Here is a 22,942-nt window from a genome sequence, read left to right on the forward strand (position 1 = left end):
AGGAACTAGCGGTGCTGCTCTCCCTGATGGTCTAACTGACACTGAGCTGTTCTAACCAAACGAACAAAAGCCTGTATGATACGAGGGTCGATACAAGCGTCGATAACAATGGCGGTACTTTACACTACACTGTTATTCAAATAAAAGGTTGTGCCTAGTGAGCACTCAAACACGCAAGCAATTATGGTCTAACACATTAAGATAAACCAAATGATTATTCAAATACAAAAACATATTTATTTACAGAAGTAATATGTACAATGTGTTTAGTTTGTACAAAAACAGCAACTGTATACAGTATTTTCATGGTATTTTCTGCATGAATACACAGAAGATAAAATCACACTCTGTAGACTGTGTCAAATTGGTGGAAATCACAACTACTTGACAAGTGATAACATATCAACAAAAAATCACAAAGTAAAATCTTCAGGAATGTCCAATTTGTGTAGTAAGGAGAAGGCACCAGTGCCAGATCGACATGGACGACCAACCATGATGCGGGATGATGGAGACTCCAGTTCATCTCGTTTACCTGCATGTAACCAATGCGCTTGTTAATGTACAATCAATTTTATGAATTCTGAAGTTAAATAAACTGAACCTCTAGCAGTAATTATTAATTAACAAATACTAAAACTCAATAAAATTAAACCAAAAGGAAAATAATCAGCAGCAAAGTAATACTAATTATATTCAAATCAGCAATGGATATACACAAATCATAGAATCAAAACTCGATATAAAAGGAAATTCTCAAGCCACCATTCACATTTCCTGCGACCTGCTAGAAATGTAAACAGTTTTGATGTAAAATAATTTCCATATACAAATTAATTTTGTTACCATCAAATAAATGTGCAAAGAACTAATACTATGAATGGTGCCAGACAGTAAAAACATATGCAAATGTCAATTAAACAATATCTTCTTCTGGTGTGTGTGTGTGTGTGTGTGTGTGTGTGTGTGTGTGTGTGTGTGTGTGTGTGTGTGTGTGTGTGTAGTACAGTCTAACTTCTGCACCATTTCAGTGCAGTTGTCTGCTCATTGTAAATGAGTATTGTAGTTCTATTATATATTTATTACCTTATAAATAGAAAGAACATATTTTCTTAAATTTTAAATTCAGATCATTAATGCGATCTTAGTAAATGAGTGTTGCAGAATGATCCTTTCATACAGTGTTCCTTAAGAAAATAAATAAATAAAATAAAAAGATGATCATTCCACTTGGGACCTGTGGAAGGTACATTAGCTTCTTTATTTTAGCTGAAAATATTTGTCATGTGTTATTGTTTTTCTGACATGTTCTACATCCTGGAGGACCACATCACTGCGGATCAATTGGAAATCAAGTAAATCTAATCTAATCTCTAAACTATTTTGAAACACAAATTTGCTAAAGCAGTATCTCTCTCCCACTTCTAACTTTTGTGCCATACCCGTTTTTTTAAAAACATATGGATTTCCTAGCATATTTAATGGATGCAAGGGGTTTCCCTACAGCTTAACAATAAATCGCTGACAAATTTTAACAAGTGCCTAGTAATAACAGTAGGGAGGAAATCTGTGCATGCAATCTACATAGAAAAATAGGCAAATTTCCCAAGTTTCCATGTAAGAAGTGAATATCTGATTCAGGAATGTACTTGAATTTTCGTCAAGAAATTTCATAATTAAAAATTTGCCCTTCTTTAGACTGCCTTCAAGCACCTAGGAGAAGGTTAGATACAGCATGTAACAATACCTAGATCTTCTGACTGGTGCCAGGTGGATCACCTCTTACATGAGAAGCATCATCAAGTTACTGCTAGTACCACCCACTGTGATGCATCCTCTGACCTCTTATCACTTACAGGCACCAGGATAGTGTACCACACCTTGCACCATTAAAAAGCTTCATGAAGTATGCCAGACATACAATCATGACTCAAAAGTGTGTACAAATGCACAAAAACTGAGCTTTAATTTCCCCACTACAATCTTTGTTTAGTTCCCACAATGGGAATGCCTCTGTGCATACCTAAATTCAATCTAGCCAAAGCTGCACAAAAGTTTTCAACTTAACCCAAGTTTTGTTGTTATTTAAAAGTACATACCCATCATTCTTTTTCATTTTAAGTCAGAGACATTGAATAACACAAAACTTTTATGCTCTCTTAAAACTCTACATACCTTGCAAAGCAGCATGCCTGATGAAGTTTAATGATGACTCAAAAGACATCTGCTGTAGCGGTGAACAACTATCTTCCATTCCTCTGCGACTAAGTGGTTTAAATGTTCCATCAAATGTCATATAATCAGCAACCAAAAGAAGATGCCGACTGTCTACATCAATACCATACATTTTAAAAACATCCTTTACTTCCTGTACAAAAAAGAAGAAACAATACTTTAGATCACATAACCATGACTATTTACCTCACAAACCACTAACAGCCACAGTATGTCATGACGTAAACATTTTCAGTACAATGCATCTTGTAGCGCTCAAATACTGAACACAGACATTTTTAAATATTTAACACCAAAAGGTATCTCACCCATGACACATGGATACCCACACTTTGTTCACCCATTAATTGAGAGTGAGAGCAGTTAGTGATTTGCTACAAACCTTACCCAGAATTTCAAATCTTTATGAAACTTTTTCTTGTTAACAACCCCATAAAATGATGAAAGAACAAAAAGAAGAAAAAAATCACATTTTCGCAGTTCACACAGTAAAACTGACACATGAAGCATGATATTCTAATTTATTAATTCTTTACTACTAACAGTATTCATGACATTCTGCAGACAGTATTCACATATACCACTGATCATACCAACAAAATTATATCATTTTATGACACATAGTTCAGGAGATATGTCGTCATGCATGAAGAACAGCCTCGTCATGAATGACATTCGAGTTTATTACTTCTTTGTAACAAACTCTATTCGCAACGCATTTCACAACCACATGTCATTGAATGTACCTACAAAAATAAATACCACTGTACGACACATACGAGGATGTTCTGAAAGTTACGTTTTGTCACTGTCTTTCACATGGAAACTATTGGCAAAAATAATATACCATGGCATTATGAACTATATACCTTGCACTATTTTTCAACACAGTCGCCATAGACTTTGAGACATTTGTCGTCACTGAATGCAATCAGTTTGAAGACACCACTCTGTGATGCAACAAATTGTTGCACAGCGTGCTTCACGCCAGCACTGTTGTTTTCCATTCATGGATGCGAAGGGACACCCACTATGGCCTTCATCCTCCATACTATGCCTTCCTTCTCTGAACCTGGAACACCAGCAACTAAACATTTGATGAGACGTGGCCTGTTCACCATACACAGTCTGCAGGCACTCAATGATGATGGACACATTAGTCCCACATATCCATTCATGCTGGATAACAGCATACAATTTCACTGGTGACCACACTGTCAGTACATGTCCATCTGTTATCGTGATCGGGCACACTGGTCTGCTGTTTCTATCTCATCTTTGGCACTCTGCACACACGTCATTGCTCCTCCGCTGATGCCCCTTCTGTCATTGAACCAGCAATGGATGTGGATTCACAAGGTGTTTGTATGTGTCACCTGGTGTAGCATCTTATCTTCCAAAAACGATAACGAAACTTATTTTCAGAACATCCCTCGTAGCTCAGGAAATATGACATGAAATACTGAGATATGCAAAAAACTACCCTCATCATGCATGATGTTGTAATGTGTTATTCTTTAATACTAATTCTGTTCACAACACTTTTCACAGACATTAGCCACATATACCACAGGATGCACCTGCATAATTATACCACTCTATGACACACAGTTCAGGAGATACATTATCACAAACAATGAGATGTGTGAAAATGAATTTCTGGGCGAAATTCGCAAGAGATAAAGGTGAAATATGTGTACAAATATGGGTGAAATATGTTACATACAAGTGAAATACATTTTACACATGCATATGCGGGCAAAGCCAAGGGTAAAATGCTCATCCTAAATACCTGGAACGATTTCAACCAAATATGGTACACAAACTAGTTACGAGCTGGAAAGAAATACTGTAGGCTAAGTACCACCAACCTCCTATTAGGGTGAGGATGATAAAATAGAGACAGAAACCGAGTGAGCAGCTGGACAGATAGAGAGGGGAATGGAGGAGATAGACAAAGGAAGGGTGGAGGAGGAGATGAACAGAAATAAGTGGACAGAGAGAGGGGGAGGAGGGGATGGACTAACAGAAGATTGGAATAAATATGTATAACCAGGCATTTTTTTATAAACAACTGTTTTGCCAAGGGCAAAGCTACAGGGCACAGCTAGTCAGTGATAAACTAGTTTACGTAGTAACTACTTACTTATTTGCATTTAGGAAATGGTTGGCATGGGCAGTTCTATTTATGTCATCACACTTAAATATATCTCATATCTGCATTAAAAGATCTCACAGTTTTAGTTACACCTTAAAATAATACATCAATGTATGTGTATAATTTATATTTTCCTTAATTGTGGTACCTTCACTACCTAGCATGATGTGATCTACATGAACAGGCTTAAGATGTAGTATTAACATTCCAGAGAAAAAAGCTAAAAATGAGGATAAATGCCAAAGGTGTTGCCTACAAAGCAGACTAACCATAGAATTTATGCTACTGTCAATGTCAGAGTGAATACACATGTACCACAGGTGGTAAAGAAGAAAAGTGGTTGTAAACAGCTACAAGAAGAGATAACAGACAAAAAAAAGCAGGATGAATTCCTAAACACCAAACTACATTTAACACATTCACATGTTTGAAATATGTTATCTGCACCTATATTCAATAAAATAATGAATGTCATTAATGAGGACACAGGCAGTACAATTGACACTGCTAGAATAAGACATAATAAGAAATATAAATCTTTTATAACTACGATTACTAGTGCTGAAGATATGTCCACAAACAAATCTTTGTTGAAACTTCCCGAAAAGTTAATTAACAAATATTGGCCTTAATAATAACGAAATGGGCCTGTTACAAAAAGACTCAAAATTAATCTGTCCCAAAACTAAAAGCTACCAATGCAGTTTCCATGATAGGCTACACAAAAGCAGCACTTGTCATGGGAAGACTTCCTATAGTAGAGCACAACAGTATAACTAGCAAAATTGCCAAAGCAACAGATCCTTATACAACAGACAATATGATAAGGAAAAACAACAACCAAAAGCAGGAACTAAATTACATGTACAACATTAATAAAAACTAAAAGCCCATAATACCTTAGCATTAAAAGCAGAAAAAGGCAATAGATCATCTTGATGAAGAAAAATGAGTACATAAATATAACACTTGAATTCTCTAAGGCAAATAACATTGCGCATATATATAAAGACCACACAATCTATTCCAAGTGTCAATAAAAAAGAACAATAAAAAATCTGAATTTCTCTGAACACGGAAAGAACAGAATAGGTTTATTATCATGAACCCAAAATGCCCCATGCTAAGAGCACAACCAAAAGTACATAAAACAAGTGATCCAATTAGACCTACTGGAAACAGTATCAACAGTCTTGAATACTTAATTGAGAAATGGCTGAGCAAAGCTGTGTGTGACAATTACAAATACACCATCAAAAACTCGGCAGACTTAAGTGCAAAAATAAAAAAAAAAATAAAAAATAAAAAATAAACATAACAATTACAGACAACAATAGATTCCTTTCTTTAGATGTAAGTAATCTACACACCAGTGCACCAAATGGTGAGACTGTTGACACCATAAAAGAAAACCCCCTTGAAATACTGAAAAGTATCTCAAGCAGAAATATGAATTAGTAGAACTACTAACTACAATATTATCCCAAAATTATTTTAGCTTCGATGACCAAATATTGTCACAGAAAGATGATCTTGCGGATGGGCAGCTTCTTGTCTTTCACACTGGCAAATATATTTCTCGACCAACTACAAAATAAGTTCTTTTAAGGACAAGACCACTGGATAAGGAAATTAATATGCTTTAAGAAGCATATATGACATCATCATTCTATTTAACGGATAATATAATGCAACTGACAATGAAATTTTGTTGTTATATTTAATGGAACAGTAGCAGAAATTGGTGACTTCCAACAACAGTTTAACAATATGCACAAAAACGTCAATTTCACAATAGAACATTATGTTAACAATAGCATTAACTTCCTCGACTTAAATGTCACAAACACAAACCCAATATATACTTTCAAAATCTTCTGCAAATCCACAACTGCAGATACGATCATTCATAATAGTTCTTGACACCCACGTGGCCATCAAGAGGCACACTTTAGATCAGCAGTAGATCACATCACCCAACACTTTCTCAGCAATATAAATATTAAATCAGAATTGAACACACTCAGAGCAGTAGCAATCAGTAATGGCTATAACCCAGAGCTAATTAACAAACCATAAAAAAAAGAAATTAAATTTGTAGTACTTCCATACTGAAGACAATTATCGGATAGAATAAATTATACACTTAAAGAAAGAAAATCTCAAAAAAGGCAACTCATTAGAAGCCAATACTATTCACAAAATGGACAAAACAATGATATAAACATTCAGGCATTTACCAAAACAAATAATGAATGCAGCAAATGTAATAAAGCCTAGACTGGACAGACAGTCAGAGTGTTTAAAATGAGATGTATAGATCACACAAACACAAGCAAAAATAACCTTCCAACTTTGGCATGAACCTCAGAGAGAATAAATACTCCACTAAAAATACCAAGACAAATCTATTTTACACAATGTCTCTAAAGGCCAAATAATGGACATTTTGGATGAAATACAAATCTACACTCAGTTCACTAAGCACCCACAGCAAATGCTCAATAAAAAAACCGAACCATGTAGAAAAAAATTCATAGGAATATTCCGTTACACCTTAATCAGCATATAAAAGGCACACCATCCTGTAATGAGCACCAAATACATGACTACAAATTATTCATAGAAACTTACAGGAGCACCTTAATCAGCATATGAATTACAGCCCAGACTATCTTAATCACTTAAAGAGTATGAGACTACCAACCACAGACTGAAAATTATAACAGTACAATTGTGTGTGGATTCCTCTAAAATACAAATCAAACATTGTTTCCTCTTAAATTCTGCTGAAAAGGCAATGAAAGTTTATTGTGCAACTATGATGTGAATGGAACCCTGTGTCTCCCACTGAATGTAGTCAGTGATATTAATACAACATATTAAGTGACATTAATACAATAATGAAGTTAACTGAATATACCAGAGACTATGTAAGACCTTATAATAAAATTTGCTTCAACATGTCAAAATTATGGTAACACCTACAGTAAATAAGCCAGCATAATGCGTGCAGAGTGTAATCCAATAAGAATAAATTCTCCACTCCACATCAAATATCGCTGTCACATGGCTCACATCATGCTCAATAACGAATGTACCACAATTACAAAAAATATATATTGTGCACATACACAATGTATACATATTTTAATGCAGATATGAGACATATTTGTGATGATATATGGGGGTGGTTTGATAAGTCTGGTAAAAAAGCAAGAAAAAAATTGTTTGTTTTTTAAACAACCCACCTTACTTTTCAACATAGTTTCCTTTGAGTGATATACATTTGGTCCAGCAATTCTCCTGCTTTGTCATCCCATCACAAAAATATAAGTCTGGTAAAAAAGCAAGAAAAAAATTGTTTGTTTTTTAAACAACCCACCTTACTTTTCAACATAGTTTCCTTTGAGTGATATACATTTGGTCCAGCAATTCTCCTGCTTTGTCATCCCATCACAAAAATAGGTTCTGTCAAATTCCACAAAATATTTTTTGACAGCTGAGATGCCTCATGAATTTTTATTTGGTGGTCTTGCACTACCGTATCATGGATTTTGTTACTGGTTTCCTTTCTGGTGACCTCAAATGGGTCGCCGGAATGCACTTTGTCTTCAGTACTTGTCTGACCACGTTTAAATTCATGAATACAAAAGCAAATGACCTTCAATGATTGTGTAGAGACTGGGTGAACTTCATACAATTCTGTTTTGATTTGTGCAGCAGTCCAACGCTTCAAACGAAAATGTTTAATAACACCACAAAACTCTGCTGTCTCTAATTTCAATCACAGTCAACACACTGACCAATTCAGACGGCTGTCAACAATGAACTGTATGCTGTATATTGCTGAAAACCTTCATACAATACTTGGGATAATCGAGCTTACCAGCCATGTAGGTGCAACAAAAATGTTCAATTCTTTCATGGAAAGTTACCAGATTTATCAAATCACCATTGTAAATACAACTGCCCACACCAACCATATCCTAAATGCAAATACGTAAGTGCTTACCATATGAACCACTTTATCACTGATATCTTTATTATTCACTATTATTATATTTGTACTCTGTAATTGATGTTTCATAAAAATAGGCAAAACCCCTAACTGGTCAGCCAATAAATAAACAGCAGCTTTGGTGTTAAACATTTAGAAATGTCGTTTTCTTCTTTGACAGTGGAAAATACTCCACACAAAAGTAATGGGAACAAACTATTTTTCACTTAACAAAATTTCGCATTAAACAAAACACATAGAAAACAATACTGTATTCTCAATCCTGGCAAATTTTAGTACAGTAATTAGAATGCCTGCTAGATTTTTTGCTCTTATAGAAATTGGGCCATATTTATAAAACAGAGAATGTACTTTACACTTGCAATTTCTGAGAACATTCTAACAATGGAAAATCCAGGATGGAAAGTAGCAGTATTATGAAAAGGATAGCTGCTACTCAACATATAGCGGAGATTTGAGCTTTCGGCCAACACACACACACATACACACACACACACGACCACAGTCTCCGGCAGTTTTGTGTGTGTGTGTGTGTGGGGGGGGGGGGGTCTACTTTCGACAATGGCTTTGTTGGCCGAAAGCTCGTTTTCTGATAGTCTTTTTGTAGTATTGAAAACATTGTAAGGTTGGCATGAATAGTGTCAGAGAATGTACTTCATGTGAGAATGTTCTCAATATGAGTAAAATGGTGGGGAAAGGTGCTCAACACAAAGAAAATTCTCATATTTCACTTGAATGAAACGAGAGACATTTCTCACAAGCAGAAGACAAACACAGTGTTTTGAAGTTCACTCAGCAGCATACTTCAGACTAAATTAAGTGTTATTGTGGTGGAGTGTTACTGAGCGATTTAGTCAAAATGGCAGAGTTTATGATGCTTGAAAGACAACAAAAGACACCCGTATCTCAAAGAAAGACAGAAGAGAAAAACTGTAGAAGGTTATACAAGTTTAAAAATGAGAAAATTATTTGGCTGACAAATCACTCCCTTCCTGATAATCATGAAAGACGAGGGGCAGTCTTCCAAAAGAACTGAACATGAAAACACTTTTGCAGTATTCAGTGGACCAAGGTTTTCAAACTGGTGTAGAAGACTTGGGTATAAACCACACAGCAGTGTCATTGACACTCTTGTATGTTCGTAAACATGTTACCAAAAAATCACGACTGTGGATCCAATTTCCCAGAAACACAGGCAAAGTCGAAACATTAAAGGTGAAATGTCAATGTGGCAATCAAGATATCAGCTTCTATCTGCTGTGGGGGCCTTCTACTGCATGTACATACCAATAATAAAATCCTCAAATACATGGAGCTTAATATACGAGGGTTGGAACTTAAATAGTGGCAACTATTTATTCACAACCAATACAAAAGAGTTACATGTTTGCACCTGTTACTGTCCTTCAAAGTAGTTGGTTGGTTGGTTGGTTTGGGGAAGGAGACCAGACAGCATGGTCATCGGTCTCATCGGATAAGGGAAGGATGGGGAAGGAAGTCGGCCGTGCCCTTTCAGAGGAACCATCCCGGCATTTGCCTAGATCGATTTAGGGAAATCACGGAAAACCTAAATCAGGATGGCCGGACGCGGGATTGAACTGACGTCCTCCCAAATGTGAGTCCAGTGTCTAACCACTGCGCCACCTCGCTCAGTTTCAAAGTAGTCACCAGCGTTATACAGAACCCGTTGCCAGTGATGTGGAAGGCGAGTATACCGTTACCAGAGCATGTTCTGCTGATGGTGCGAATGGAGCAGTCTACTGCCTGTCGAATCTCTGGAACAGGTCTGAAGCGAATGCCACGAAATGGTTCTTTCATCTTTGGAATAAAATCAAAGTCACTAGGACTAACTCCGGGGAGTATGGTGGATGGTACAGTACTTCCCAGTCCCATTGACCGAACAGAGCAGACACAGCTTTTGCTGTATGTACCCGCGCATTGTCGCGCAAAATGATGGGTAGGTTACACAGAAAGTGTCGCCGCTTGTTTTGCAAAGCTGATCGCACGTGATGTTCCAAAAACAAACAGTAATACTGTGCACTGACAGTCTGCCCTGGAGGAACATAATGCGTTAGGGTAACACCATCACAGTCATACATGAGAATCACCATAACTTTAGACCGCTCCATTCGCACCATCAACAAAACAGGCTCTGCTAAAGGCATACTACGCCTTTCACATCACTGGCAACAGGTTCTGCACAGAGCTGGTGACTGCTTTGAAGGACAGTAACAGGTGCAAACATGTAACTCTTTTGTATCGGTTGTGAATAAATAGTTGCCACTATTTAAGTTCCAACCCTAGTATTAACCTAAAGGGCTTCCCTAATATCAATGGGCAGGCACCTGGTGATCACAGTGACACGTTTACTAGTGTCGATACTTGGGGGTCTGTATGTGATGTAATAAGCTATAATGTCTGCCACATACTGTGAGAGAACCACTGTAATTTTAAGAGATGAAGGATATCACACTGCACCATGATATGACATCATTCCAGAATCCAGACACCTGAAGAGAGGGCCTAAATCATACTCTTCAAGGAAAGAGTGACAGTCAAATGGTTCTTTGGACTGGTGAAAAGTTGTTTCCCAGTTCCGCAAAACAATATAAGACTTGCTCAAACAAAAAACTCCAAACTGATCTTAGCCAGTTTTGTCCTGTGCAATGTTGCAAAATCAACAGAGGATGAGGATTTTGAGGCACCTAGTAACAACAACAAGAACTTTCACTAACAGAAGAAGAAGAAGAAGAAGAAGAAGAAGACTTAACAAATGAACATGTGTGTGGCACAAACAGAAGACGTTTCTAATACTATATGTCAACTGCAGTGCATGTGGGACTTGTCACTAAATGTTGTGTAAAAACCCTAATTGTTATTTTGAACTATTTGAATTTTTCTTGGAACTTGCTGAAATTTGATTTGGAAATTTTACTTGTACCAGAAGTTCTATTTAATCATTTCTTGAAGCGAATATGGAGCTGTGAAAATGAGTAATGCAAACATAGTGTTTAATTAAAAAAGTAATTGTTCATTAATAATAAAAGTGTTCTACTAATACGTTATAGAACACATTTATTATTTTTCAATTTCCTCTGTTTTCTCTTCAGTACATCTAATTGGTACAGCAGTATCAGTCACCATTACTCAGGTTTTGACAAACTGATAGTCCCCTCTGTTTCCATTCATAATGGTCTTCGTTTCTGTGCCAGCAAGCACCCAAAACAGGTGAGCAACTAATGTAATTTCTGGGCCCACTATAGCCAAAGCATTTTCGATTAAAATTTGGGAATATTAGAGAAATGACTGTGACTCAAAATATGTACAGAATCATTCTGATATACAAATTCCATGCTATCCTCTGGGGTAGTGATACAGGCAGAGGTAAAAGCCCCTACTACACAACCCCTAAAACACGCAAAAAAACAAAAATACTTGTCATGATACCATTTTTTGAACTGAATATACAGGATGAACATTAATAAAACCCACAAACTGCAAGGACAGATTCATGACTGGAAATGGAGGAAAAGTGGTCCTATGAACATGTGTCCAGAAAAGCAATGTTGCCACGATAGATGGTACTTCATCACAAAGTCGTCTAATACTTGATGACTTTCACCAAAAATTGTTTCTTTTTCACAGAATAAAATAAAACTTTGCTCATTTGTTATTTCAAAGCATTAAGCACGTTAAAAAAATAGAGCAGAAGGATGGCTCTTACCAGAATTCTATGTCATCATAGGGACGCAGTCATCCCCATCCAGAAACTTCAGAAACTGCTCTTCCCATTTCTTTAACGGATTTTCACATTCCCCATCTTATGAACATCACTCTAACAAGGAGATGTTCCAGTTTCAGAAATTTAGTTCAGGATCAGACTTCACAGTTTGGTAGAATAACTCAATGCACACCATCCAGAAGATTCTGAGAAAAAGGTCTCTGAAGTTTTAAGCGTAGCTCATACGCACCTCATATACGGTGTCATAAAGCCAATCCGAGTTCAATCCTACCTGCACGCTTTAAAAATTGTAACAAACTTTTCAACAAAGTTAATGATGTAAAGTATTATTTATTAAATGATAAATAATTTTACTTTGTTTACGAAATGGCCATCACAGGCTACTTAAAATGTGAATTACATTTGTCAAAACTGCCTTTTCAGGAAGTTGAATAATTTTCAAATGCATTTTTAATGGAGGTCAATTGAAGCATTAATTATTGTCATTACACAATAGAGTGATAATATAAACTGTGGAAAGATTATCCATATTCGTTTTCATTTGACGAGCCAGTGTCTTTGTGGAAAAGCAGAGTTAGCTGTTGCCCTATTGTATATACAAACAGCAGAAGGTCAGGAAGTATCAAGGCCTGTACAGAACTATTTGAGCAATAGGCCTTACCTCCTACAGTGCCAGTTCATTCCTTACTTTGACAGAGATTTGTACTGTGAAATATTATTGGAATTTTTACAATACTGTGAATTAAAAATGTCTGCTGATGAAGACATCGCGGAAATATCTGAAGCCGCAGATTCGATACACTGTGAAGTGTCAACGGTGATGTTAGAAGATGGGGTTGTTTATTATGAAAGATAGCTTGCTGCAAGTAATCCGACTGCATCGGAATCTTCACTGACAATTTCTCCTGAAGCAGTATTGATGGATGAAAAAATTTACAGACTTACTGTGGACATGTTGGCTGAAGAAATACTTGTGACTGATGATGAACTTGCCCACGAAAAATACGAAGACCACAGCTCATCGGATCAATATGAACCAGAAGAAAAGAAGGCAAGAGATCTAGACCACCGTTCTTTGGATTACAAAATTAACACTGTTAAAGGCTCACCCCACATAGAAACTACAAACATCACAAAAAAAAGTGATGCAGCTGGTTAAGACAGAAGGAATATTTATCTCAATGGGAAGAAGAAATAGAAAAAGAGGAGGCAACCAATTTTACATGTAAGCACCAATCAGTTCCTGGACATACGGTTGTTTTATTGAAGCCTGAGAGAATTATCAGCAAGTGACTGCACAGAATTTAAAACAGTGGACTTTAGCACCAGCACAACAGTTTCCAGATTTTGTACTTAAAGCTTCTGACACCAGGATTCATAGATTCAAAAATAAGCACAGAATTCGTCATTGAAAAGTGATAATTTGTTTAAAGGAAAGAAACAGCAATGATTGAAGAAACCTTGGCTGCTGCAAACAATTTCTGAGCCCAGACGTTAAAACTGTCCCCCCCCCCCCCCCCCCCCCCCCCCCCCCCCCCCCCCAATGAACCATGGACCTTGCCGTTGGTGGGGAGGTTTGCGTGCCTCAGCGATACAGATAGCCATACCATAGGTACAACCACAACGAAGGGGTATCTATTGAGAGGCCAGACAAATGTGTGGTTCCTGAAGAGGGGCAGCAGCCTTTTCAGTAGTTGCAGGGGCAACAGTCTGGATGACTGACTGATCTCGCCTTTTAACACTAACCACAATGGCCTTGCTGTGCTGGTACCGAGAATGGATGAAAGCAAGGAGAAACTACAGCCGTAATTTTTCCCGAGGGCATGCAGCTTTCTTGTATGGTTAAACGATGATGGCGTCCTCTTGGGTAAAATATTCCGGAGGTAAAATAGTCCCCCATTCGGATCTCCGGGCAGGGACTACTCAGGAGGACGTCGTTATCAGGAGGAAGAAAACTGGCGTTCTACGGATCGGAGCGTGGAATGTCAAATCCCTTAAACGGGCAGGTAGGTTGGAAAATTTAAAAAGGGAAATGTATAGGTTAAAGTTAGATACAGTGGGAATTAGTGAAGTTCGGTGGCAGGAGGAACAAGACTTTCGGTCAGGCGAATACGGGGTTATAAATACAAAATCAAATAGGGGTAATGCAGGAGTAGGTTTAATAATGAATAAAAAAATAGGAGTGCGGGTAAGCTACTACAAACAGCATAGTGAACGCACTATTGTGGCCAAGACAGACACGAAGCCCACGCCTACCACAGTAGTACAAGTTTATATGCCAACTAGCTCTGCAAATGACAAAGAAATTGAAGAAATGTATGATGAAATAAAAGAAATTATTCGGATAATGAAGGGAGACGAAAATTTAACAGTCATGGGTGACTGGAATTCGGTAGTAGGAAAAGGGAGAGAAGGAAACGTAGTAGGTGAATATGGATTGGGGGCAAGAAATGAAAGAGGAAGCCGTCTGGTAGAATTTTGCACAGAGCACAATTTAATCATAGCTAACACTTGGTTCAAGAATCATAAAAGAAGGTTGTATACATGGAAGAAGCATGGAGATACTGACAGGTTTCAGATAGATTATATAATGGTAAGACAGAGATTTAGGAACCAGGTTTTAAATTGTAAGACATTTCAGGGGCAGATGTGGACTCTGACCACAATCTATTGGTTATGAACTGTAGATTAAAACTGAAGAATCTGCAAAAAGATGGGAATTTAAGGAGATGGGACCTGGATAAACTGAAAGAACCAGAGGTTGTACAGAGTTTCAAGGAGGGCATAAGGGAACAATTGACTGGAATGGGGGAAAGAGATACAGTACAAGAAGAATGGGTAGCTTTGAGGAATGAAGTAGTGAAGGCAGCAGAGGATCAAGTAGGTAAAAAGACGAGGGCTGCTAGAAATCCTTGGGTAGCAGAAGAAATATTGAACTTAACTGATGAAAGGAGAAAATATAAAAATGCAGTAAATGAAGCAGGCAAAAAGGAATACAAATGTCTCAAACATGAGATCGACAGGAAGTGCAAAATGGCTAAGCAGGCATGGCTAGAGGACAAACGTATGAATGTAGAGGCTTGTCTCACATACTGCCTACAGGAAAATTAAAGGGACCTTTGGAGAAAAGAGAACCACTTTGAGAACCACTTATATGAATATCAAGAGCTCAGATGGAAACGCAGTTCTAAACAAAGAAGGGAAAGCAGAAAGGTGGAAGGAGTATATAGAGGGTCTATACATGGGCGATGTACTTGAGGACAATATTATGGAAATGGAAGAGGATGTAGATGAAGATGAAATGGGAGATATGATACTGTGTGAAGAGTTTGAAAGAGCTCTGAAAGACCTGAGTCAAAACAAGGCCCCGGGAGTAGATAACATTCCATTAGAACTACTGACAGCCTTGGGAGAGCCAGTCCTGACAAAACTCTACCATCTGGTGACCAAGATATATGAGACAGGCGAAATACCCTCAGACTTCAAGAAGAATATAATAATTCCAATCCCAAAGAAAGCAGGTGTTGACAGATGTGAAAATTACCGAACTATCAGTTTAATAAGTCACGGCTGCAAAATACTAACGCGAATTCTTTACAGATGAATGGAAAAACTAGTAGAAGCCGACCTCGGGGAAGATAAGTTTGGATTCCATAGAAATATTGGAACACGTGAGGCAATACTGACCCTACAACTTATCTTAGAAGCTAGATTAAGGAAAGGCAAACCTACGTTTCTAGCATTTGTACACTTAGAGAAAGCTTTTGACAATGTTGACTGGAATACTCTCTTTCAAATTCTGAAGGTGGCAGGGGTAAAACACAGGGAGAGAAAGGCTATTTACAATTTGTACAGAAACCAGATGGCAGTTATAAGAGTCGAGGGACATGAAAGGGAAGCAGTGGTTGGGAAGGTAGTGAGACAGGGTTGTAGCCTCTCCCCGATGTTATTAAATCTGTATATTGAGCAAGCAGTAAAGGAAACAAAAGAAAAATTCGGAGTAGGTATTAAAATCCATGGAGAAGAAATAAAAACTTTGAGGTTCACCGATGACATTGTAATTCTGTCAGAGACAGCAAAGGACTTGGAAGAGCAGTTGAACGGAATGGACAGTGTCTTGAAAGGAGGATATAACATGAACATCAACAAAAGCAAAACGAGGATAATGGAATGTAGTCGAATTAAATCGGGTGATGCTGAGGGAATTAGATTAGGAAATGAGACACTTACAGTAGTAAAGGAGTTTTGCTATTTGGGGAGCAAAATAACTGATGATGGTCGAAGTAAAGAGGATATAAAATGTAGACTGGCAATGGCGAGGAAAGCGTTTCTGAAGAAGAGAAATTTGTTAACATCGAATATAGATTTAAGTGTCAGGAAGTCGTTTCTGAAAGTATTTGTATGGAGTGTAGCCACGTATGGAAGTGAAACATGGACGATAAATAGTTTGGACAAGAAGAGAATAGAAGCTTTTGAAATGTGGTGCTACAGAAGAATTCTGAAGATTAGATGGGTAGATCACATAACTAATGAGAAGGTATTGAATCGAATTGGGGAGAAGAGAAATTTGTGGCACAACTTGACTAGAAGAAGGGATCGGTTGGTAGGACATGTTCTTAGGCAACAAGGGATCACCAATTTAGTATTGGAGGGCAGGGTGGAGGGTAAAAATCGTAGAGGGAGACCAAGAGATGAATACACTAAGCAGATTGAGAGGGATGTAGGTTGCAGTAGTTACTGGGAGATGAAGAAGCTTGCACAGGATACAGTAGCATGGAGAGATGCATTAAACCAGTCTCAGGACTGAAGACCACAACAACAACAACAACAACATGTTATAACTGATACTGAATTTCAACAGAGATTTTGTTATCAACACTGACCAAACAGATATTTATTGCAGGACATTTAAAAATTCATTTTGCTCTCTATTACTATGATTCTCTGACAAAATACTTCAATTTAGATTGTTTTTTATTTCCAGGATGTCAGTGTCAGTCAGAGTCAAAGGACACAAAACCATTTTCGCCAAAACATGACATGAATAAAGTGACGCATACATATACTGATCAATACGTTCTCACTCTGTCTGGAAACATCCTACTTCAAGTGTTTGTGTGTTTACAAGAGGGAACTGGTAACTTTGGTCCCCGAGTTAAAAAAAGAGCAAAAGAATACGAACAAAATTTTAAAAACGTTGTAATAACGTCTTCCAGATCTGGGAAGCAAACGAAAGAACTGTATACTGACTTTCTCAACATTGTTTTTTGTGTTTTTGGCAATTAATTAAGAAAGAATGGCTTCTGTTAATTATCGATTCTTGGGTGGACAAGCAAACCCTGAATTATATGATGAAATCTTTCCGGATGATGAGAAATAACCAACATATACAATTAAATTGATTCCTCTGAAATGAACTCCACTACTTCAACTGTGTGACGTTCATTTTTATAGACAAGTAAAAAATCTGATTAAGCATATACAAAACTCCGCTTGTTAAAAATAATAGAGAAATAAATACTCATGAACACTGTATAAAAATAAGATCAGTAGTCTATCATTGCCAAGTTTTAAGGAAATGATTCGATGTGCTGGTATGCTTTCAGGCTTTCTGACGAAAGAGAAGTTGTCAGGAATGTCAACAAAGTATGCTTATCAACAGATCTTTTAAAAAATGTTGTTCCTGCAAACAATCACCCTTCATAAATCGTTTAAGATGCCAAAATAATTTTTGTTTTCTGTGTTTTTCTGACAATCATCATTCTGGTGCTTGCACATAAAATACAAAATTCACAAATGAACACAATATTGCAAAAAAAGTTTTGTATAATTGAAACTCCACCCAGAATTTTGTGGCAGTAGTAATTAATTTACCTCCATTAAAAATGCATTTGAAATTATTCAACTTTTAAAAAAATAAAATATTGATGAGTGTAATTCACATTTTAAGCAGCCACCTTATAAACATAATAAAATTATTTATGATTTAACTGATAATACTTTACGTTATTAACTTTATTTAAGAGTTGTTATAATGTTTAAAACAATAAATAAAACAAAATTAAATCATACCAGCAGGTAGGTAAGATCGAACCCAGATAGGCTGCATGAAAGGCTAACACACTACTGCCTGAGCTACTTCACTTACCTGCTGCCTTGTTATTTATGACCTGCATATGAGGTGTTTATGAGCTACAATTAAAACTTTAGAGCCCTTGTGCTTTATGACTTCTATGAGTGGACATATGTATATTACTACACCGCAAAGTCTCAGCCTGAACTAAATTTCAGAGACTTTATTGTCCATCATTTGTTCATTTTGTCATTTGAATATAACTGGATATGTTAATGTGTGTGTGTGTGTGCGGGGGAGGGGGGGGGGGGGGGCATGCGCACATACATGCTTTATGTTGGATGTAACAGTGTGAATGTGTGTTTACAAGATATAGAGATCAAGAAGGAACAATTAACAACAATTTATGCTGTTTTACTATCATTAAGGGAAAACTGCCTCACAATGCCGGCAGAAGGTTTTTTCTGTCTACAGGGCCAATCCAGTAACGGCTTGATCATGTCAAAAGAAGTTTACTCAATTCTGATCTGGGAATTTCCCCCTAACAGACAAACCTCAATCTGAACAGCCAACAGTTACAGACATTGAATGGCTTAGTGACATAATTGCTAACAATTCACAAATAACAACACGGGTGCTGGTGCTGGAGCTCAATGTCACTTGTGCTACTGTAGCCAGAAACTTGAAGAAGCTGGGTTACGCAAATATTTGCGATGTATGGGTTCCTCATGAACTGAGTTAAGCGAATTCAATTCAGCATTAGTCCATCTGTGATTAATTACTGAGACACTATCAAATGCTTCTTTTCTGGAATGGCTAGTAACTGGAGATGAGAGAAGTGGATCATGTACCAGCCCAGAAGAGTAAATTGTGCAACAAGACAGGGCAGCCACCACTATCACTTCCTAGGCCAAGGCTGCATCCCAGACAGGTTCTGCTATGCATCGGATGTGATTACAAAGGCATCCTGTATAACTTCTTCCAAATGAAACTATCACTTCCAATAAATACTGTTTGCAGCTGGCTTGTCTCAAGGCAGCCACTAATGAGGAATGACCAAATTTGGGACATGATCTCATCTTTAGTCTCTCATCATGACAATGCCAGACCACATACCTCTGCGGTAACCCGTCAAAAGTTCCATTCTTTTGAGTCGGATGCCTTACCACAACCACTGTATTCACTAGACATTGCTCCTTCTAACTTTCATCTATTCCGTTTCCTGCAGAATGTCCTGAAAGGCAAATGCCTTACCTCTTTGGAGGAGTGCAGATTGATCCTCAAAGAGTTCATCAATCCAAAAACACTCACATTTTGGAAGAATAGCATTTATAAAATTTCCCGAGAAATGGCAATACACTGCCGACAGTAATGATGTATAGTGAAAGAAATAAATAGTTTTTTTACAAAATTGATCCGTCTTCTTAGTTATATTGTACACGGTATGTGTGTGAAGTGTGTAAGCAGACAGGCCAGCAACCAATCTGTCTTAGCTGTGCTGTGGGGAGGTGTGTTCCCACGTAGCTGTGCTGTGGGGAGGTGTGTTCTCATGTGTTTTTTGCAATTTCATTGTAATGCAAGGGGAGTGAACTTATGAGGCAACCCAATATGTCTATTTTTGGAAGTTCCAGTTCAAAATGCATTAAACACATGTTAAAATGACCTGTTTATATGTTCTCTCTCCCTATTTAACAAAAAAAATGGCTCTGAGCACTATGGGACTCAACTGCTGAGGTCATTAGTCCCCTAGAACTTAGAACTAGTTAAACCTAACTAACCTAAGGACATCACAAACATCCATGCCCGAGGCAGGATTTGAACCTGTGACCGTAGCGGTCTTGCGCCTATTTAACATTTTCAAATTTGGCTGTATCAGTACTTTTCGGCGTCTGCAATTTTTGCCACTGAAAGTTGTGGGAGTAGGATATTTGCAGCCACGGTGTGAGGAAATTCGCAGGAGACAGTGCTGTTCATCAGTGTCAGCAGACTTTGCATGTAATACAGAGTGTTTGCTATGGTAGAAATGATGCACAGAAGTAGTCAGTCTATGTTGGCAATAGCTCCGACGACTTCTGACTTCTGCCAACAACTACAGATTGTGAGGCTGCATTGGAACAACCTACTCTTGCACTTACGTTGCCAACTGCTCTCACTTCATTTATTTTAGTTTGGTTGTTTATATGAATACAAATACACAGGAATGTCTTCCATAAGATATAATTCTGGACTAAATACAAGTCAACAGAAAAATCTCTCAGTACTTCATATGTACAATTCTGCACCACAAAATCTGTAGATAAATGGTCCCTTATTATAAAATATATTACCCCAACCAAAATCTCCACTTAACTGGAAACATTGTTAAAAATTTAGTGATTCAGTTGTGTCACCTTTGGAATGTTGCTACAGCTACTCTCAATCTAACTCAATTAAATGCCACAAGTTTCTTAATTTTTTTGTAAATTCTAAACTTTTTTTATCTTTTTTGAGGATGTGCAAGCTCACCTTTACTATGATAATCCTGGCTGCTTCTATGCCATATTTCTGTGAAACTTGATAAATGTCATTTGAATACAGATGATTTAAATCCAAAATGTTGTCGTATTTTGCTATTCCCTGTAACAACAACAAAATATGTAATACAACATATTTTTACATAAAGAAAAAAAAAAAAAAAACAAGAATTTTGATTCAAAAAATACACAATTACTTCAATTAGCTAGATAATGCCATATTTGTAGCACCCATGGTTATAGCTATATGTGATTTAAAAGTGGGGGGAAAACCTAGTTTATGGTGCTTATTTTCAGTCATTAATAAGTTCTGCAAAGTTTTTCTTCTTTTTGAGGAAACTGGATTTACAGAGGTAATATCTGCCACTGATCCGAGATTCTCCTGTAAACATTTCCTACAAACAGCTTTGTATTTTGACAACTGTTTCATGATAGTACAGGATGGTTATAATTAAACTTCTGCTACTATAGAAAGTGTAGAGAGAAAACAATTTACCGTATGGGTACCCAACTTGATAGGAATGGTGTTTAGAATGTGCGCTGCATGATGAGCAACAGTGTTGCTGCTCTTCGCAGCTATCAAGGCATTAAAGAAACATGGAGAGATTCCCTTCCCGCACCAGGCTTGAAGAACATGATTCGGAAGTTTGAATTAACTGGTGATTTGGGAAATGCACCTGGGAGAGGTCAGCAGCCATCTGTGCCACAAATTGTTGGAGTAGTTAACAGTGCCGTGGCTGAGAATGCTGCATGCAATGTGCAATCTTCAAGCAGTGCACAATTTTTATCACAACAACCGAACATTCCATGGTCCACCATTTGAAAAATGCTGCAAACAATTGTGCAATGGAATCTTAAGTGCGGTTCCAGGCTACTGTGGGTGCAGATAGTCGTCACATATAGTCGTCACATTGAGCAATGTTTATAACCCAGCACACAAGCATGGTACACAATTACAAACATTACCCTTTACATGGGAACTAAAATGTATTTTTTTCAATGGTTTATTCATTATTTCTGTTCCGCATGTCCTTACAAATGTGTGCTCAAAGTTTCATTGTCCTACGATCATTCGTTTTCCACTTAGGTCCTCTGAAGCAGCAGAAAAATTTAATTATTACCACCCTGTGTATTTGCTCATTTGAGTCTTCAGAAGCAGTACTTCCATATTCTGTTTAAAAAAAAAAAGAGTGAAAAGAATAAAGAATCACCAGACACAGATGAAGCTATGTAAGCAAGACTTATGATCCGTCCTTATAGCCTTACTTTACCAGAATCTCAACCCTGAGGATGTGGCTGAGCCATGTCTAATCTTCAACTTTATCGTTATCTTGAAATTTTCGATTTAGCTCATGAAGTTTTCCTGTTAGGTTAACTAAGAAAGCAAAATTATTAAGCTAGAGAGGACCTTCTGTGGAAGCTAACAGACTATTCTCTTCCGATTCTTGCACAAACAGTTTGACGGCCAGTAAAAGATGGTAGAAACGAAGTGCTTTTGCCTTGCTGAGCTAACTGATTTTGGGTGCAAGTAACAGATTTTCATACTGCAGTTTGAGTTCCTCTGCCACATCTTGGAAAAGTTTTCTCAGAGAGAGACCTAATTTTGTTGACTACCTTCACAACAGTTTTAATAGTTTCATTTGAATTTAAAAACTTTCCACAAAGAGACTGCTGGTGTAAAATACAGTGGTATGTTCAAAACTGTGGAAAACTTTCCCCTCTTTGGCAGTGAGCAAGACAACAATTTTCAGAAAGTCTTAAGACTGCAGCCCAATCTGTGGTAATGACTGCAAGCTTCTGGATAACAGTAAAGGTATTAAAAATCATCCTCACAGAAACAGGCAACTAAGCAGTACCTGTTGCATCATCCAAGTCTTTACAAGTGAGAAAAAACATCAGACATTGTTTGAACTCTTCTCATGATCACTGTTGATGACAAATGAAGGGATATGATGGCAGCCCCTATTTCAGACTTCTTTTTGATATTCTGAAGCAACTCACTAGCAGCTTCTGAAAATGCTTCTTCAATGAATTTACTATCCTCAAAGGGTTTCCTCCTAATCGTCAATACATTCAAAACGTGATAAGAAGCAGCAACTCGTTTCATGATCAGATATTGCTGAAAACTTAACTGATTAAGTTTCATGATTTTTTTTCTTTTCTCAGTTCACACTATAAAGGAAACTCAGTATTCACACTT

At 37.3% G+C, this 22,942-nt stretch overlaps 1 protein-coding gene across 1 annotated transcript in view; it reads right to left on the reverse strand.

Annotated features, from left to right (window-relative positions):
• Nucleotides 1–214: 214 nt before the first annotated feature.
• The window catches only part of LOC126412913 (DNA-directed RNA polymerase I subunit RPA1), a 298,986-nt gene continuing 276,258 nt past the window's right edge, over nucleotides 215–22,942 (reverse strand). The window contains exons 30-32 of the mRNA XM_050082804.1: nucleotides 20,735–20,845; nucleotides 2,176–2,368; nucleotides 215–535 (exon numbers count right to left, since the gene is read on the reverse strand). Coding sequence (XP_049938761.1) covers nucleotides 414–535; nucleotides 2,176–2,368; nucleotides 20,735–20,845 — 426 coding nt within the window. The 3' untranslated portion in view covers nucleotides 215–413. The remainder of the gene's footprint in view (nucleotides 536–2,175; nucleotides 2,369–20,734; nucleotides 20,846–22,942) is intronic.

Source organism: Schistocerca serialis, chromosome 1, assembly GCF_023864345.2.
Source record: "Schistocerca serialis cubense isolate TAMUIC-IGC-003099 chromosome 1, iqSchSeri2.2, whole genome shotgun sequence".
In the NCBI taxonomy this organism is placed as follows: domain Eukaryota; kingdom Metazoa; phylum Arthropoda; class Insecta; order Orthoptera; family Acrididae; genus Schistocerca; species Schistocerca serialis.